The following is a 19446-nucleotide window of genomic DNA, read 5'->3' as shown; positions in this document are numbered from 1 at the left end:
GGCTCCAGCTGGAGAAGAGCCCCGGCCTGGGGGAAGCCAATCTGGAGGACGAGGACGGGACCAGGTGGCAACAGAACGGGCCAAGGCGTCTACAGCTACGGGCATGGACTTCAGGCGGGGCCCACCAGCAGCCCCCACTCTGCCTGCTGCTGGGCGGCGCTCTTGGCACCCTGGGCTCCTGCGGCCCTAGGCCCTGCCGCGCTCCGGCAAGATCTGGCCCCAACCAGTGCCCTCCGCAGGCTCTCCCAACCTGCCCCAGAGACCTCCAGCTGCTGAGCACCCCCTTCCCACCGCTGCCCACCCCTGAACCAGGGAGCCCAGTTCCACCTCTCACCCAGAGGCGGCCTCCTGCTCAGCCCTCCACAGCCTCTGCAGCTTCCCATTTCTCACCCTACCAGAGGCCCAGGGCCCACCAGCTCCAGGATGCCCCACCTCACCAGGTCAGGGTCCTCCCCAGCCAGAAACGGGGTGCCTGTGCTGCCGTGACCAGCGTCCAGCATCTATCCCCAGCCTGCCCAGAGAGAGATGTGCCAAACCAGGCTGTTCAAGCCATCCCAGCTCCCCTGAACCCATCCTGGCCCCCTGGATGGGTGGTGGACAGTGCCTGACCACCAAGCCAAGAGGTGGGCCCGTGAGGACAACTGTTGTCCCTCCCCTACCACATGGCCGCAGCCAGTACAGACTGAAGGCCTATTGGCTAGGGGAACCCAGAACCGAGGTTTTCTCTCACAGGTTCTCGGGTGCCTACCACCCTGTCCGCAAAACGGCATGTTGGGGGATTTTCGGGGCCCACACGTGGCCCCTCCTGGGTTTCTGGATAATTCCCAGGGCAACCTGCCACAAGCAGCTGCCCCGGAGCCTTGCCAGCCCCACCCTTGGGCCCAGGCGATATCTCCCTTCCTGGACACTCTCAAGACCATTTGACACCATTGGGGCCACTGCTCCCCCGTGGAACAAAGTCACCTCAACTCTTCCTTGGGACCTATTTTCGGGGGCAGGCAAAAAAACCACATCTGCTTTACACTTTTCAAGGATTGTCTTTTCCTTTCATTTATGTGTGTGTTTAGGTTCACTTCTGGAATTTCGTGCTCGCCTGGTCCCAGGGACCCGCACGGCCGCTCCCACTGAAGAGCTCCTCCCCGGACAGCCCAGCCTTGTTTTGGGTAGATAAGCATCGGGCAGATCAGAAGAAGGCAGCCCACCCGGGGAAGGGGGGTGTGAATACGGGCCGGCCCGATTTCATATCGGGAACCAGCAAACCAGGCATTGACACAAGGCAGGTCCCTGGAGGCGGACCGGCGGCCCAGGCCCAGCCACCGGGACAGGCACAAGCCGTCCCGCGGAGAGTGCTTGGGCTCCGGCAAAGCAAGCCCCCCCCCGCCCCGGAAGCCGAACCGCCGCCAAACACCCGAGCATCTGGAGACATGTTGGGGTCCCAGGCCAGTCTCCCGAGAGGACGCTGAGGAAGCGCCAGGCTGGGCCCCCCCATCAAGGGGTTGCCTCTGGCAGGCCCCGTCGTACCCTCCGCAGAAAGCCGGCGGTCCTTTGGTTCTCAGGCGCCCCAGAGGCCAGTTTCCCTCACAAGCCTCAGGCCTGGGTCCCGGTCCACAAGCCCTGGGGTTCTAGGCCTCTGTTAACCACCTTCCTCCAACCCCCATGTCACACAGCAGGACAACCCTCCCAGGCCTAGACCCTTTCTGGATCGCCACACGTCCTTCGTTGCTCACTGAAGGCCTCACATGCCACTGGGCTGCCCCCTACCCCAGAAATATGCCCTCACAACCCGCCCCTGGACCATGGGGCCATCGGACTCAGCTGACCAATGCCAGCACCTCCCATGGGGGAGGGGGCGGGAGGGCCTGCCCGCTCTGCTTTCCCGCAGCGACACACAGGTCTGGTTTAGGGTGAGGGTCTCCAAGCTACCAACAGAAAACCCTGTGGACCAAGCATCGCTCTCCAAGGCCAGGACCCAGAGACTGCAAGACACAGCTCTGCCTGTACCCACAGCGCCAGCCTTCTGGGGGCACAGCAGGCCCCGACGCCACGCCATCCATTCTGGATCACACCTGCACGCGACCAAAGACTCAGCACGGCGGAGCCCTGCCTGGGGCCTCAGGAGCTGTGGCAAACCAGCCTGCCGCCGCCACACCCTTCGGGCAGGACAGCCTTTGCAACGGGACTCCAGCTCTATCTGAGGGGCCCAGGAGCGGGGCCCAGTCCAAGAGCATGGGACGCCGGAGTCCAGAGCTTCTTCCACACCAGCCTGACTCCAGGAGGTGTGTCTGGCATTCGCTCCACCTGCCGCACACTGGCGGTTCTTTCCTCCCCGCGCTACTGGTCAGGGTTCCAGAGCGGGAAGCAGACAGTGCCCGGGGCCGGTCTCCTCAGTGAAGAGGCCAGTGTGTGCGCTCCGGGATGTGGACACCTGCAGGAGGGGGGAGGTTGCCCCACAGACACTCTTGTGTTTCCAGGAAGGCCACACCCCCACGGGACACCAGGTCCCGCCCTGCCCCCTCCTTCCTCTGCCCCTTTGCTGGAATGCAGGCTGGTAGCTCCAGGTCCGTGGGGAAGAGTCCCACCGACCTGTTGGCTTGAAGGTGCTCGGAGGCAGCAGGAAAGCTCTCGAGTCTCCACCGACCACACCGCAGCGACCATCGCAGCCCGTACGCGGCTGGGGACAGACCGTCCGTGGGTTCTGCCACGGATCCTGGAACCTCTGTCCGTTTTGTGTGCACATTTTAGTCGTGTCGTGAAATAAACACTCTGTTGGCAAACAGACCCGTCTTTATTGCAGGACCCAGGGCGTTAGGAGGACCTAACACGAGAGCCCCGACAGCATGGCTCACATCCTGACTGCTCTGGCTGAGACACGGGCCTTAACGCGTGGGCCCACGGTGCTACTGCGCACAACAGACACGCCGCCAGCAGAGACAGGCCTTCTAAAACATTTAACTGCAGACTGCACTTTCAGCTCCGGAGAAAACGTCAGCTTCTCCCTAAGAGATACTCAGCAGGTGTGCGCCGCACAGGGACAGCTCCGGCATGTCAGCAGTCCCAATGTCCAGACCCTGGGCACCGTGCCCTGTGACCAGCAGCTGGCCAGGCTGTGCGGTGGCGGCAGGTACAGGCTCCTTCTTAGAGACAAGACCCGAGTACCGTATGGGGACCAGCATGGAGATTCTAGGAAAGGGAGTCCCAGCGTCAGCTTCTTGGGTGTGAGGGCCTGGGATATCCCAATCTCCGGTGTCGAGGGCCAGGCTGGGGTGAGGCCCCTGCCAGCTGGACCCACTCAGGGGGCTGCCAAGGGGAGGCTCTGCAGGACATCCCTGTCCAGCATCACTGGGCCGAGCAGCCCGCTGCGGAAGGTCCGGAGGAAGTCTCGGGCTGCCGCGGGGTAGTTGGGCTGGATGACGTTCACGTCCCCTGGGGAAACAAGACGGTCTGGGAAGGAAGGCCCCTCTGTGCAGGGCAGGCCCGGGATTCAGACGCACCCCTCCCTGCCCATCCTCAGGGACTGGCGGTGGGAACCGGTGGAGCTTGGGCCCCAGGGCATATTCAGAAAGAAACCGGAGTCCGGGCCATGGCACCCGGACCTCAGAGGCTCCCAAGGGGTAGGACACAGGATGTACCCAGCACGAGGCAGGGCCACTCTGCCCTCCTCTCCAGGCTGGACCCCGAGCCCCACCCTTGCAGCACCTCGGTTTCCAAAACAGCCACGTGTGCCCGCCATGCCCTCCCCAAGAGCCGCAGCCGCTCCACAGGCTGGTTGTCCACGCCCAGCCCGGGGCTGAGGCCTCCGCATCTCACCTGTGCCTGTGAACACCTTCACCTTCTGCGTCTTTCCCAGCCTCACAGCCACCCGCTTCAGCACACTGGTGATGTCATCACAGGCCCCGTCCAGGCCGTAGTGCTGCACGTACCTACACACACACCCATAGTCAGGGAGGGACAGCCAGAGCTGACCTGTGCTGGGCCATGCCCAGCTCTAGCAAAGACCCCTCCCACGGTCCCCACCCTTGGCCGGCCATGGCCAGGTGCCCTGAGGCCAGCTTCCCTGCAGGAGCCACATGGCTGCAACATCCACCCCATTCCTAAGCAGGCCCGGGGCCTGGAGCCCTGGGTCAGCATGGCCAACCACCAGAGGCAGCCGCATGAGGTCAGGAGCACCAGGGTCACCAGCACTCTCTCCAGTGGAGAAGGAAGAGGTGTGCCTGGCGTTTTCGGCAGCCTGCGGACCAGCAGACAGCGCCCACCACTTCTGAGAACCGCCCAGTGGCCCCCGTGAGCTCCCTGTCCCACACAACTCCGGCTCTGGGCCCGATGCAGGAGGCCAGCATGGGGCCGGCACGGCCTACCCTGAAGGGCTGAAGGAGAAAAACCTCACCCACAGCCAAGCACCTGCCGAACCCCAGGGTCCGGGAAACTCTAGCCTGGACGGCCCCACAGGCAGAGGAGACAGTGGATCTGCCCCACGGTCCGCAGTGGGGAGCGGGGCTCAGGCACGAGCAAAGTAAGACACAGACCCAGCCCCCATGTGGGCATCAGAGTGTCCATCTCAGAGGGGGTCTGAACCCTGAGAACACAGGTCCCAAGTCCAGCTTCGGAGGGCGGCAGCCCCACAAGGCCTTCTGTCCTGACGATCTTGAGAGCCGTCCCCGGAAAGCTCTCTCACTAACACAGCCGGGCGTGGCCACCCGCAGGGACTCTGGAAATGCTCTAGAAACGCTGCAGGACTGCAGATGCCCAAACAGACTCCCACACAAATGAGGCAAAAAAATTAATTTGAAATTCTACCTCCATGCAAAAGAGAGTAACAGGAACTGGATTTACCTCCCCTGAAACAACCAAAGACACACAAAACGGTTTTCAAAGCACCAGACATCAAGCTATGAACATAAACAGGGACCCGGCGCTGTCCTGCTTGGCACCTCAGGACCCCACGGGGCCCAGGGGGCTGCTGGAGCACAGACGCCACCAGCAGAACCAGAGAGAGCAGAGCTGCCCGCAGAGGGAGTGCCGAATTCCGCCAGCCTCCGTATTTAGCAGATGAGGGCTCAGCGCACGTGAGAAAGGGAATCCTCCGAAGCCAGAGGCCGGGCGAGACCCCCAGCAGGGCAGAGGGACACTGGCCCACGCTCACAGAGCCAGGAGCAGGTGGAGGGGACACAGGGCAGGGGAGGGCCCCGTCCCACGCAGGGCAATGGCTCCAGACCCACAGGCCTGGAAGGAACTGCTTCCGGACAATCGTCCCAAGCGAAACTCAAGGATTCGTGCAGAACTGGTAGACGCCCGTCACCCAAAGAGACAGAAGTCCAAACGCCCAGCAGCCAGGCATCCACCACGACACACGGACAGTGGGGAACAGACTCATCATGAGGAGAAAAGCCGAAACCGCCCCAGACGTCAGGGTTAGCAGAGACGGCAGAGCGGTTTGTGTGACCACGGTCCACGTGTCACGAACTCAAGAACACAAACCATGTGACACGCGCTGTGAGACACACACTGGGGGCGTGAGCAGCGGGTCAGACATGCAGGGGCACAGGCGCGTGGCCAACCCACGGGCACCAAGTCCTGACGACAGGAGAAGGCAGACGCTGAAATCACAGGAAGAAACGGTGGTCGAAAATCCGAGAAAAGCTACAAAGCCACAGATCCGAGAGCACCACAAACTCTCAGCTCAAGAAAGGAGAAGAAAGCCGCGGTCATAAGACCAGCTATTGGAACAGAGACAGACATGACCCGCTACTCATCAGAAACAGGGGTGAGAATGGGGTGGGCCAACCTCTTTCCAGTCCTGGAAACAGCTGTCCATCGAGCCTATCACGCTCAGTGCAAGTATCTTTCCAAAATGAATGTGAAAGAAAGACGTCTCTGAACAACCAAAATCTGACCGTTCAGCAGCAGCACAGGCGCTGCAAGAGGCTGACGGGAAACCCTCCGACCTACGCCAGGCAGCGTGTGGCACCGCGAAACACCAAGCATCGGATCAACAGCTAAGGTCTGTTTCTTACGCTTGAAGTCTCCGTAAAAGCCAGACGGTGCAGCTCAGGGTGACAAGACACATCCCAGTAGGACACAACAGCAAAAGCCCACAGATCCAGCGAGGAACGGAGACGCGCCGGCGTACGGAGCCTGCACTCGAGACACACTCTGGTGTCGCTCAGAGCTGCTCCTCAAACACCCGGGCAACCCCTCCAGGAGTTACAGGCGACAGGCTGACGGAGGGGACAGAGGGACATGGTAACGTCCAATGCATCCAAGAGAGGGCAGAGGGAGGGAGAGAGGCAGAGGATGCCCAGCAAGGGGACAGGCAAAGACGGACAGACGGAACAGACAGCGAGACAAGAGATTTGGGTTTTTTTTTAAGATTTTATTTATTTGAGGGGCACTTGGGTGGCTCAGTCATCAGGAGTCTGCCTTCATCTCAGGTCATGATCCCAGGGTCCTGGGATCGAGCCCCACGTCGGGCTCTCGGCTCAGCAGGGAGCCTGCTTCCTCCTCTCTCTCTGCCTGCCTCTCTGCCTGCTTGTGATCTCTCTCTGTCTGTCAAATAAATAAATAAAATCTTTAAAAAATAAATAAATAAATAAAATGAAAAACAGAAATGGTCAGACTGGAGAAGAAACTAGCCCTCACTGTACGCAGCCTGCGAGAAACACATTTTTAACATAAAGACACAATTAAAGCAAAAAGTGAGAGAAGAAAAGGCCACCGCATTGACACCAAGAGTGGCCACCGCGTCCTTGCCAGACGAGGCAGATGTCCGAGCAGCGAGAACTGCCAGGACCAAGGCAGCCCTTCTGAGCGACGAGGGCATCAAATCAGGGACACGAAGACCCGCAGACCGTCCCCTGCACCTCCCGGCACAGCCTCGGAGTGCGGGAAGCAAACACACAGATCCGCAAGGACAGACAGACCAGCCACAGGCAGAGACTTCAGTACCGTCTCGCGGCACCTGGTGGCAGAAACAGAAGAAAGCCGGCAAGGCAGAAAGAGGGAAACAGGAAAGACCGAACAGTAACCAATGAACTAGAAGACAGAAAGACAATGGAGAAAGTCACTGTGACCGAAAGCTCTTGGTAGAAATCAGTAGAACTGACAAGCATCCGGGGCACTGAGGTCCTCAACACGACACAGGACGTGCGGGAACTCCCCGCTCCCCGCAAGAACAAACGGGTGCGTCCGTCTGTACCACGGAACACGGTGCGGCGGCCGCCAGGAAGGAGCGACACGCCACACAACACGGAGCAGTCTGGGAGCTATCTTGTCAAGCGCAGGGAACCACACCGTGGGACTCTATTCCTAGGACATTCGAGGACAGGACAGAAGGCAGATGGCCGCCAGCTGTGGCACCGGGGTCAGGAGACCGTCTATAAAATGGGAGCAGGAGGGTAGGGAGGAGCCGTCCCCAAAGAGCGCAAGAAATTGGGGGTTTTCTTGACTGTGTAAGAGTCAAGCGTGTCACACTGCACAGAACGTGCGGAGTTTACCTAAGAACACAAGAATGCTGCTGTTTTCCTTAATGATGTCTGTCCAGGATGAGACAGGACGGCCCGCCCAGCCCCCGACCCCGCACTCACCCAAAGAGCCGGTGCCTGTTGAGGGTGTAGAGAAGGTAGTCGGCCAGGGTCTCCTCCCCCACCAGGTGGTCCAGCACGGTTCCTGGAACCAGGAGGCCAGGCTGAGCCCCGCAAATGCGCCCGGCATCGGCACTCAAGCGACCCCTCCCTGCTCAGCCTGAGACACTGCGGCTCCCAGCAGCCCTGCCTCAGCGGTAAGCTCTCCAGGCCTCGGTCTGCAGGGTGAGCGCAGGGGCTGGCCCGCCTCAGCTGGCCCACTTAGAGCAGGCCCAACCCGTCAGGCCCGGCGGCAGGAGGGGGCGCTAAGGGGGCCCTGACTCACCGCACAGGGCCAGCTTCAGGCCCATCTCCACACTTTCAATCCGTGGGGACAGCACCCCAGGAGTGTCCAGCAGGAACATCAGTGGCCGGTCACACACCTGTAGACAAAGAGGGCAGTCAGGCCAGCCGCCCCCTCCAGGTGCTCTGCTGGGTGGCCCCCAGAGGCAGGCTGCTAGGTTCTGAGGCTCTGAGGAGGTTCTGGGGCCCCGTCCCAAAGGGTTCGTGCTCTTCAGGAAGCTCTCCGCTTCCCCACACCATCAGTTCCCACTGAGTTTGGGATATAAATCTGGGCCTCGGGTTCTCCTCCCAGGGCATAAAGGGCGCATGTGGACAGGCTGAGCTACCCGGGGAGAACAGGCCACCGAGTGACCTTGGGCAGGTGCTCGGCTCCCTCCTCCATGAAATGGGGGTGACAGCATGCCCTCCCCCGGGTTTGATGTAAGGGCCCCCAGTGTGTGGCACATGGCGAGCACTCGGGGGGAGCACAGTGGAGAAGACAGGCCACCCCACAGCCCTCGGGAAGCACCAGGCATGTGCGTGCGGCACTCGAGACCCTGCAGCCGAGCCCCCTACCTGAATTCTGGACATCACAGCTCTGGTGATCCCGGGCTCACCGCCGACCCTGGTAGCTTTTCCTGCAGGATGGAAACAGGCCGTCAAAGGTAGCCACACACAAGGCCTGGCACAGAGGCTACAGGGTAAGAAATGATACACACAGAACCCTACGAAGGCCCACAGGGGCTTGGGCTCGAGTCAACTCCAAACCCGCTCACAGCAGTGACTCTTCCACCAAAACTTCTTCCCAACACCTGCCCAGGGACCAGCAGGCAAGCACCTGACCATGAAGGTCCCAAAAGAGCTCTCTCGTGGTAGCACGCCAGCTGCTGCCCTCCAGGACCTGACCCCATGCCTGATACCAACCCTGCACCCTGCAAGTCCGTCCCCACAGTGCTGCCCGCAACAGGCCTGTGAGCTGAGTTCCTGTCCAAGGGGCCCAGACAGCTCCAGAGTAAAGAGATCCACCTGTTTGCCAGGCGTGCGTGGAAAAGCAATTGTGGTCCAGAAACCCAACAGAGTATGACTCAGCCTTGGAAAGAAGGCAGTCCTGCAGCAGCCGCAGGACGGACCCGAGGACATTACGCTGACCACTAGCGCTGACTGCACACATGTGAGGTCCAGAGAGAAAGAACATTACTGGTGCCCAGGGCTGGTTAGGGTTTGTTTAAAGCCGTCCAGCTGGAGACAATGGAAAAGCCTAGAATAGTGGGATGGACGGACAGCACTGAATATACTTCATGCCACAGCATTTTTAAAAAGCTATAATTTTAAAAAAATAAACTTAAAAGAACAGACGGTTTGCCGAGTCTACAATGAGGACCAAAAATGCCACCTGCAGACTCGCAGTTCAGCTGCACCGGGCTGGGGTCTGCGCACGGCAGCCCGCTCATCATGGCTCTGGAGAACAAGGCTAGCACGGCTCTGGCGCGAACCCTGAAAACCCTGAGTGCCACAGAAGCACGGCGGCGTAATGGGCGCGTCTGCGCAACCCTGACACCGGGCGAGCACAGTCGGGAGGTGCCCAGGAGCTCCCGGAGGCCATTCCCAAGCCGGGAGGAGGCAGATTTCCAGCTGGAGAGGGGGCCCTCACCAAATGTCTCCTGCCTGACATCAGGTCCCACGTGTGCAGTGGCGGCCTGAGACCTCGGTGAGGACAAGACCGCCGCAGAGCAGAGAAGTCATCCCCGCGTCAAACACCAACATCCCACGTTCAGGAAAGAAAATACATTCAGTATAAAACGGGTAAGGATGACTCTGTGTCACCCCTTAACCTCACATCGGACACTTCAGTGGGTCCTTTCAGGGCAGAGACAACCCCGAGGGGCCGTGAGGCTCCAGCTATGGCCGTGTTGTCTGTTGTCAGGACTGAGACAACTGCTCACGGGGAGATGAAGGGCCACAGCAGCAAAGAAAGGACCTTTCCCGAGGTGCTGTCTCCTGAGTGCGTTGATGAGTGAGGACTTGCCCACGTTGGGGATCCCAATCACCATGGCACAGTACTCCAGGTTCTGCCAAGGCACAAGAGCAGGGAGTCAGGGGTCTACCCAGACCACCCACGGCCTCCTGTGGCCCATGCTGGGGAACCCACAAGCCGAAGTTTGTGATCAGAGGGAGGAAGACCAGGGTGGAGGCCCCGCCTGGCTCAGCAGGGCCACCCCACCCTTCCTGCCTCGAGAAAAAGAACACGCAGGGCAGCTGCCCCTGACCCCCAGGCACCTGCAGCAGCCAAGGGGTCGTGGCCCAGCACAAGGACTGCTCGGCCACTGCTAGCCACTGAGCCTTGACCCCTCAGCAGGAGGCACCAGCCCACGGCCAGCCCGGGCGCCACAACCAACCTCTCCTCGATGATAGCGGTAGCTGCCCTCAACCAGTCCTCTGACCAGCGGTATGACCTGCAAAGCACAAACAGCAGACACTGGCCTTTTCTGGACTTCTGGGGTGGCGTCTGCCCAGGTCCAGCATCCGGGAAGCAGGGCTGTCCCCATCAGGATTTAGAGTGTGCTGGGGCCCGGAGATGGGGGGAGGTGGTGACCTGTGGCCCATCCTGTCCCTCCACCATCAGTGAGTGGGTCCGTCCCCCAGAGGGCGACAGCTCTGACTGCAGCCACTCCAGCCACGCCGCCTATCAGCCAGTGAAATGATCCTCCAAATACGGCTGCAGACACGAGGCCCCAGACCCTCCAGAAGCCTTTGGGAGCCACAGCCCCGAGTGCACGCAACAGCCCACTGCACTCCTCAGACCGTCACAGGCTGCCCAGAGCCCACTTGCTCTCGCCCAGAGAGGAGCGTGCCCCTGGGCCCCCAGCAAACCCTGGACTGTCTCGAAATTCTGCTTCTTATAATAACATGAGCTGTGGGATTTCTTCAACGTATCTAAGCGAACGCACTGGGTGTGAAACAGAGTGTGTACCTGCTTGATGTTCTCCTCCTTCACGCAGTTGGTGAAAACAACATTTTTTAGGCCTTCTCCTTCTAAGTGTTGTATGATTTTCTGAAAGAGAATATTTCCATTTCATACAGTCAATGCAAAGACGGGTGGTATACTGTGCTAAAATCCAAGGATCTGAAACTGATCCCACCCCCACCCCCGCCACAGGCCAGGCTGTTCCCTGGCTTGGAGCCACCCCAGCAGGGTCTGGAGACGAGGCAGGCTGCGGGGGGGCAGCGGTGCAGGCGCAGGGGCCCCTGGGAGGGGGAGTGAGGGTTAGGGTTAGGGTTCGGAGGCCCTGGGAGGGCAGGAGGGACGTGTCCCAGTCAGGGGCCTTGTACTCCGGGCTCCAGCGGGGACCAGGGTTCAGCACAGACGTCACCTGCCTCTCGGGACTCAGGACCTCCGTGTGCAAGGGGCCACTTCCAGCAGCAAACAGCCTGTTACACCCGAGTGTTCTGCCCAGCCCCCCTGTAAACTGAGGCATGACCCAAATCCAATCACAGAACATATCTGATGTTCTAAAAGCCCAAAGGTAACCTAAGGTTAATACGAAGTTACCGGTCTCAGCATTAAGCAAAAGCAGTGTAGGAACCCTGGTTTTTAAACCAGTATGAGGACATTCGATCAGCTACCGACCTAAACATATGGTTGATGCCTAAATGAACAAAAGGTCACTCACTTGTTCGGGTTTATATTTTAGTTATTTGTTGGGTGATGCAGGTTAAGAGACAGGCCACAGCAGACACATCTGAAGCCACGCTTTGAAGTACATAAATTCACAACGGTGCTGACCCAGCACTCGAGGTCGACACGAGGGGCGTCCACTCGGGGCTCCACCCCTCCTCTCCAGGACCTCTGCCACAGTAGCACCTAAGAACAGCTCCCTGCCTGGGGAGACCCACTGTGGTGGGTGGAGACCCACATCAGTGCCCAGCACTCTACAAAAATTAGCATTTAAGGGCAGAAGCAATCACTGATTAAGACTCAAACCTCAACCAATAAAAGCAAAGCTTGTGGTTAAATGACTACATGTGCACATGTACTGAGACCCACAGACACCCAGCTCCTGGAGGGCCTGAGCTGCCCGATCTGCACAGCAGGAAGGCTTGAAATGACCCCAGCTGCTTGCACCTGGCTGAGGGGTCGCTGCTGCTTGGATTTTCAACGAACAGAACTCTGGTGGCTTCCGTGTTGGATGTCTCCCTGGAAACCTTGACACAGAGTCTTGTGGCTGGGGCTTATGTGACTCAAACATGCCACGATCAACGAGGAAACCTGAACCAAGGGGCGCCTGGGGGTCTCGGTCTGTTGAGCGTCTGACTCTTGGTTTTGGCTCAGGTCATGATCTCAGGGTCCTGGGATCGAGTCCCTCATCGGCTTCTTCCTCAATGGGAAACCTGCTTCTCCCTCTGCTTCTCCACCCCCAATCCCGCTTGTGACCTCTGTCTCTCTCAAATAAGTAAACAAAAGGAAAGAAAAAAGAAACAATCCTTTTTAAAAACAAGAAAAGAAACCTAAATGACATTCTGGAAACAAAGAGCGAACTGCACCACTGACACCCTGACGGCAGCCGGGCTGCAACCCACAAGGCTTTGGTGCAGCCCTTTGGGCAGGAAGGGCAGAGGAGAGCGCTTGAAAACATGTCCAGACCTCCATGTTTCTGAACTTCTGCAACACATGGGAAAGCCCTGTCCTCGGTCACCTGGTGCCTCGTGTCCCGATCCTGCCTTTGAAGAAGTTCCTTGGGGCCTCCCCACGCTTCTAGTTTCCAGCTCAGTGGCTATGCGGGGCTGGCCGGCTGGTGCGGGTGCCTGGGACAAGCGTGGCCGTCACGGGAGACCTCTAGGTCAGTACCTGTGGCCTGAGCCTGTGGCCACTGGCCTCACACAGCCACTGAAATGTAGCTCACCAAAACGATGTAAACTGTGAACGTTGCGGCTGCAACAGGAGCCACATGTCAAGTGCTCCCTGCCAGACGGGCCAGAGGCCACACGGTGGGCCACGGGACTCCAGCCCCACAGCCTGGCCATGTCCCATGGGAGAGGCTCACCTTGGTCTTTTGGACCGTAGACATAGAGGGAGGCTCGTCATTCTGAGAAATTGCATGCGAATACCTCTGCAAACAAAGTGCTGTTTGCCGAAGCAAGCCCGTCCGGGGGAACCAACCCCGCATGCGTCTGCAATCCCAGACGCGGGAGCCCTGACGCGGACCGCGCCCTGACGGGCACCTTCACCTGCTGCTGCTTCAGATCCGCCAAGTCCATTTTGTTGAGGACCAGCACGTGCGGCTTAAGCCCAAGAGTTTCCTGAAACAGAGGATTGCGGCCTGAAAGTGGAATGTGCGGAAATTAAGGAGAAACCCCGTCAGTGCTGTCCCGGCCCATGGACTGACCTCGTCCACCGCGCCACCCAACTGACGCCACCTTCAGAAGGAAATCTGTAGAAGGGACTGAGCAGAGCAGGAAGCCCGGTCTCAGCCCGGCCAGCCAGCCCAGCCCCACACTCCTCACACTCCCCGCCGGCTGGGGAGAAGGACACCTCGTCGCCGCCACGGTCCCACAGCAGACATGCAGGACAGCGGCTCCCGCGCACCTTCCCAAACAGGAATGACAGGGCAGACAGAAGGCAAAGCTCAGTGGGAGGCTTCAGAACTGGCTCTTTGTTCAGCTGCCAAGGTGCAGGAGTCCAGAATGAATGACGTGACCGCCCTACGGTGCGGCCAGTACTGCCCTAACCAGTCTATGTCCCACCACTGCCACCCTCTGGTGACCGCCAAGGAGATGAGGGTCCCCCGTGGAAACCATCCCTGAAGGTTCTGCCTCCTCGCCAGCACTGTCGGGCCCTTCCGCCCTCAGCCAGGGACCCTTAGGGAATCAGGACAGGTCCCACCTTATGGGACCCGAACACGGGCAGAAGGATGGCCCCTAGTTATCCTCTGAACACTAAGCCACTACCACTGCTCCGTCTCCTACTGAGTCCCCAAGGCCTCCAGCACACCCTGGGTCTGGACACCTGTTAAGGGCTGTACCCTCACCCACACAAAAGGACTTTCCACAAATCTCACTTTTCGCTCAAGGGTTAAGCAATACCAAAAGCCCAGACTCCATCCCAGGATCCCTAACGCAGCCTAGGTCTCCTTGCCATGTCCTGGGGAAAAAGACAGAGGTCTAGAAACCAAAAGGACAGATGTCCACTCACTGCACAATAACAACTATAGCTTTGCTGTTTTTGCTAATCAAACACAGGACTGCCCAGCGTGGACTATCCTGTAAACTGACATAGTTAGCCTACAGTAAATAAACTTGACATCTTGGTACACAAGTTCCAGAGTCTGAAATAGTGAACACGGTCCCTCATGTGACATCCCTGGTAACAACTCCCACAGCAGCACCTCCATCACATAAAGAGAGTCCAGACACACTCAAATACAAGAAGAACAAGGTCTGAAAGGTACATTCGTTACTGAACAAGATCACTGGATCTTGCCAATGCACACCTCAGGCCCGGAGGAAAACCCCACTGGCCAGCACGCTTACGTGAAGCTTGCATACCTCACCTAGAGAACCCACTGCTGGACTGGACTGGAAGGTCTGGGTGTGCCAGGCAGAGGTCAGAGCAAAGATGCTGCCCTACACACCAATGCAGAGTGTCAAAAGACACGGGCCTGGACCCCACGCCAGAGAGGCTGGTTAACTGGTCTGGAAAGGGGCCCAGACCAGGATTTTTTAAAGCCTGCTGGAGAAACCCTAGTGTGTAATAAGAGCGGAGAGCCACTGCTTCAAGTGCCAGTAACTGAGAGGCGAGGGCACCAGCCTGGTACAGCAGACCAGAGCAGAGACCAAAAGAGGAGGTAGACACAGACCAGGTAACATCAGGAATGCCTCCTGCTGCCTGAGCGCCACGCAACCCAGGACGAAGGGTCCTGGGTCCTCTTCCCACTAGGGTGCCGCACCCAGGTCTGGGAGAGTTGGGAGCAAGAGGGCTCACGACAGAAGCAACTCCGTGACACCAGCTGCATGTCCTATAATTCCACTCAACTCTAACACGATCTACATGGATAAAGAGTCAGATCCCACAGGCTAAGGGCTCAGTCCCCACATGCCCCCAAGGTACCTACCACAGTCCAGGCCATCACTTGTGCTTCTGACCCACGACCCCTCCTTGGATTCAGTGAGTTTGCCAGAGTGGCTCACGGAACTCAGAGAAAACTTTACATACGAGATTCCTGGCTCATTATAAAATGACGACTCAGGAATAGCCAGATTCGGCCACATTCGTACAAGTGCTGTGTAGGATGGAGCACAGAGTCTCCGTGCTCTTCCTGTGCCCCTCGGGCTCAGTCAGTTAAGCATCCAACTCTCGATTTCAGCTCAGGTCGTGAGATCAAGCCCCATATCAGGCTCAGCACTGAGTGCAGAGGCGGCTTGTGAAATTCCCTCTCCCTCTCCCGCTCCCAGCCCTGTACTTGCTTGTGTGCCACACCCCCCTTCTAAATAAAATCTTTTTTTTTTTTTTAATAATAAACATGCCTCTCTTCCTCTATATCCATGTTTGCCAACCCAGAAGATCTCCAAACCTTGTCTTTTTAGGTCTTAATTGAGGCTTCATTATACAGGGCTGATTAATTAAATCATTGGCCATCAGCAATCAATCCAACCTCCAGCCCCACACCCTCCCAAAGGTCAGTGGGTCCAGGGGGTGGAACCAAAATCTCCACTCCTCCGACCGCAGTACTGTTCCACCGGCAACCAGCCCTCAAACCTAGGTGACTTAGTGGCTTTCCAAGTCACCCCATGGACAGACACCTTTATCTGGCTCATTACCTGGGAAATACCCAGGGCTTTAAGAGCTCTGTGCCAGGAACAGGGACAAAGACCCAACATACACATATTTCTTTTTACACATCTTTTTACAGGATCACAACCACGGAAGGATATCCGGGCGTCATGGACCTCGATGATACAGTCCACCAGCTTCAGGCTGCTCTGCATCTTCTTCAGCCCTGGAAAACAGAAGAAACCTAATGGGTTTAAACAGGACAGGTTTACGGGGCGCGTGGTGGCTCCGTGGGTTGAGCGACTGCCATCGGCTCAGGTCATGATCCCGGAGTCCCAGGATCGAGTCCCGCATCGGGCTCCCAGCCCCATGGGGAGTGTGCTTCTCCCTCGGACCTTCTCCCGCTCACGGTCTCTCTCACTCTCTCAAATAAATAAACAAAATCTTTAAAAAACAATAATAAACAGGATAGCTTTAATGACCCGCCACCACAAACCATCTGCGGGACCTGCCCGACAGGTGCCCGCAGAGCGCCTCCTTCCCGTTCACAGCGGGGCCTCCGGAAAGGGACAGGCCAGCCAGAGGGGCAGCAGCGCGTCCGGGCCCCACTCCCGGGGCTGTTAACCCCCGCGGGGCCGGTCTCAGCTACCGAAGCGGCGCCCCCGCCCCCGCGACGCGCTGGGCCCTCCACGCTGCACCGAGGAGCTGCTGCCCAGCGACCCCGCGGCCCCTCCCGCGGCCCCCCCGCCCCCGCCCAGGGGCCCCCCACGGAAAGCAGCAGCGACCGCACCGCTCACCGCTCAGGCCCCTCACGCCGCCTCGCCGGGGCCCCGAGGGCGCCCTGGAGCACCGCACAGCCCCACCCGCGCGCACCGCGGGAGCCGGAGCCGGAGCCGGAGCCGGAGCCGGAGCCGGAGCCCGCCGCGGGACACGGACGTGCGCGGCCCCGGCCGCGGCCCCGCGCCCCGCCGGCCCCGGCCCCGCCGGCCCCGAGCGCGAAGGGAGCGGCGCAGGAGCGGCCACCGCGGCCGGACGCCGAGCGCTCCCCGACGGGCCGGTAGACCAGGAAGCGCCTCCTCGGGCGGTCTGGCGGGGCAGCGAGGCCCCTGCGCGGTACACGTGCTGCGGGGACCACGCGGCTCGGAGAGGACCCGCCGCGGCCACGGCGCCTCGTCCCCAACGTCCGAGCCGGGACGCGTCCCCGGGTGGCGGCGGGAAATACGGCGGCGAAGGGACCTGCGGGGACCCGGGCCACCCCAGGGCACCCTGCCGTGCCCCGCCGCCGCCCGCCCCACGCGCCGTCAGCCCGCCGAGCCAACGCGGCCGGGGACGCCGGGGCCGGACGCCGGGGCCGGGGACGCCGGGGCCGGACGCCGGGGGCGCACTCGCGGGCAGACGGACCCCGCGCCGCCCCGCCTCACCCTTGGCCATGTGTCCCGGGAACCAGCGCGCCACGTCCCGACCGCGCAGGGGGAAGCTCTCCCGCCAGGCGGCCCCCGCGGCGCCGCAGAGCGCGTGCAAGGCCACCCGCATGGCGCCGCGTCCCAGGCACAGCGCGGCGCGGGGGGACCGCTCCCGCGACGGACCGGCCCGCCCGCCCCGCGACCCGGCCCTGCAGTTCCGGCGCTTCAGGGGCCGCTCAGCGACTCGCGCCGGAGCACTACGGTGCCTTGGGCGGCGCCTGGAGCCCGGGGGCGGAGCCGCGGGGGCGGAGCCGCGGGGGCGGAGCCGCGGGGGCGGAGCCGCGGGGGCGGAGCCGCGGGGGCGGAGCCGCGCGGCGGGGGCGGGGCTACCAGCCAACCTGGGACCTTGTGCAGGCCAGGGACTTCCCAGGGGTTCCCAGTTCATGGAAACTTTTTTTTTTTTTAAGATTTTATTTACTTGTTTGTTAGACAGAGACCACAAGCAGGCAGAGAGGCAGGCGGGGGCTGGGGGGGGGTGGGGAGCAGGCTCCCCGCTGAGCAGAGAGCCCGATGCGGGGCTCGATCCCAGGACCCCGAGATCATGACCTGAGCCGAAGGCAGCGGCTTAACCCACTGAGCCACCCAGGTGCCCCCATGGAATTTTTTTTTTTTTAAGGAATTCATAGATATATTAACGTTAACTACATTTTAAAATTTCTAGTTCCTCCTCGACTGTATTCGGAGCATAACTGTGATGCAACTCAGCAGCCCCTTTTTACAAATTGGTTACAATGTTCAAATACTACAAATAGTGTAGTTATATATGTAATATCTCCCTTTTCTTTTTCAAATACGCCACGTTTTAAACAAAGCCTTCGGAAACGCTGAGGCGGTCCCGCTCCGCGGTCAACACACGGAGACAGATCCCGCGGTCCCCTGCTCTGCGCAGCGTCAGGTTTTAGCTTTAGTTCTGGGTCCCAGCAACTCCGCCACACACGGTGAGTACAAGAGTGTTACTCTAATGGAGTTTCCGGGAAAAGCTGCTAAAATCCCAAACACGCTTGAATTCTCAGCACAAAAATGTCACTACAGTCCCGGGACTGTGGGAGGTGAGCCCTCCCAGGCGGCTCCCAGACCAAGATGATGGACTCAGGGGTGGAATCAGACACCAGATGAGAATGAGGACGAGGTCGCAGCCCCCAGCCCGCCTCACATAGCAGCCGTCCCACCAAGAGGGCAGCAGGTGCCCTGTTCACCTTTGTCCCCTGGGGTACAAAAAATGTCTCCCCAAGGCACGCGGCTTGAAGAAACCTGAGAGGTCAACAACACAGAGGGAAGCAGCATCTCTCAGAGCCCTGGGACCACAAACCTGAAACAAAACCCTGTCCCATTCCGGTTTCCCACAGCTGACTGGCAGGTGTCCCACACAAAACACTCGAGTGACAGAGCAGTGGACACACATGCAGAACTCTGGGACAGCAGCAGGGAAGCCCCCTTGGAGGAGCCATCTGACCCAGGAGGGGAAGAAAGAGATGGGTCCGTGCAGGGCGTGCTGGGGCCAACTTGGGACTGGAGAAGAGCCCAGGCAGGCATGGCCCCAAGACCTCTCCCCCAAACACACATACACGCTTGCTCATGCCTGTAGCCAGGGTCCTCCCCGCCGCCTCCACCAGAGCCCATCGCAGGCTGCAGACTGAGGCACACGTGGAGGCAGGAGCCACTGGCTTCAGGGTGAGCGCAAGGCCACAAGCCCCACCGCCTGCAGCTCCCGCACCTTCCTCCCAAGTGCCACTGACCACAGCACCAGCCTCCCTGGGCCTGTCCTGGGAAGAAGACCAAGCTCTGCGGGGGCAGCCCTGAGGCTGACCTTGACCTCCAGACTTTCTGTCCCCTCCTCAACTGGGAAGTGGCAGCGCTTTGACCCATTCCTGGGACACTTTGAGAATGCAGCAAGGTATGATGGGGTCAGCTGAGCCGAGCACCCCGGCATCCCGACACACTCACCCCAACACTGCCCACTGCACTGACATGCCCCCCACTCGCCCTGACTCCGCAACCACCCCACTCCTCTGCACTCTGGAGGGATTTTTTATTCACTTCCTCTGGAAAACCTCACTCCTGTGTCCGCACTCTCTGGCCCTTCCCCAGCACCGCACACCTGGTGTCCACTAAGTATCTGTCACCGTGGTCCTGGGACCAGCAGTGAGAGCTCGAGAATATCTGAAGGCGCCAGGGACAAGGGGCAACCACAGCACCCAATGTCCAGGGAACTCAAGGGAGGGGGCACCTGGCCCTGCAGTGGCCCAGGCCTGGGGCCTGGCGAGGACAGGTGTGACGGGCGCCGCAGGCCTGAGCTGCAAGAATGAGGAGACACGGA

The 19446-nt window shown here is 59.8% G+C and overlaps 1 protein-coding gene across 3 annotated transcripts; it reads right to left on the bottom strand.

Moving 5' to 3' along the window:
• Nucleotides 1–2766: 2766 nt before the first annotated feature.
• LOC106004660 (mitochondrial ribosome-associated GTPase 1) lies at nt 2767–17324 on the bottom strand. 3 transcript variants are annotated; one of them, XM_045075682.1, is made up of 12 exons: nt 17088–17324; nt 15828–15892; nt 13125–13229; nt 12941–13006; nt 10870–10950; nt 10295–10351; nt 9877–9967; nt 8475–8536; nt 7903–7999; nt 7581–7662; nt 3808–3920; nt 2767–3423 (listed from the first exon to the last, which is right to left on the bottom strand). In XM_045075682.1, exons 1-12 carry the CDS (start codon nt 17197–17199, stop codon nt 3290–3292), a joined length of 1065 nt encoding a protein of 354 aa, XP_044931617.1. In that variant the 5' UTR covers nt 17200–17324; the 3' UTR covers nt 2767–3289. The 3 variants fall into 3 exon arrangements, with proteins under 3 accessions (XP_044931617.1, XP_044931618.1, XP_044931619.1); XM_045075683.1 differs by lacking the exon at nt 12941–13006 and having other exon boundaries at nt 17088–17322; XM_045075684.1 differs by lacking the exons at nt 15828–15892; nt 17088–17324 and adding an exon at nt 13283–15763 and having other exon boundaries at nt 13125–13196.
• Nucleotides 17325–19446: the final 2122 nt, after the last annotated feature.

This window comes from Mustela putorius, unplaced genomic scaffold, assembly GCF_011764305.1.
Source record: "Mustela putorius furo isolate JIRA1106 unplaced genomic scaffold, ASM1176430v1.1 tig00000148_pilon_pilon_pilon, whole genome shotgun sequence".
Classification (NCBI taxonomy): Eukaryota; Metazoa; Chordata; class Mammalia; order Carnivora; family Mustelidae; genus Mustela; species Mustela putorius.
Note: the sequence above shows the minus strand (reverse complement) of the source record. Positions and strands in the feature narration are given on the sequence as shown.

Bases quoted from the DNA above. Each gene is read 5' to 3' on its own strand.
- LOC106004660 (XM_045075682.1), bottom strand. From the start codon at position 17,199: ATGCGGGTGGCCTTGCACGCGCTCTGCGGCGCCGCGGGGGCCGCCTGG. The intron at 9,968-10,294 runs GTTGGTTGTGGC...GTGCCTTGGCAG, and splicing joins ACCGCTATCATCGAGGAGAG to AACCTGGAGTACTGTGCCAT. The intron at 8,537-9,876 runs GTCCTTTCTTTG...TCCATCCTGCAG, and splicing joins GAGACAGCACCTCGGGAAAG to GAAAAGCTACCAGGGTCGGC.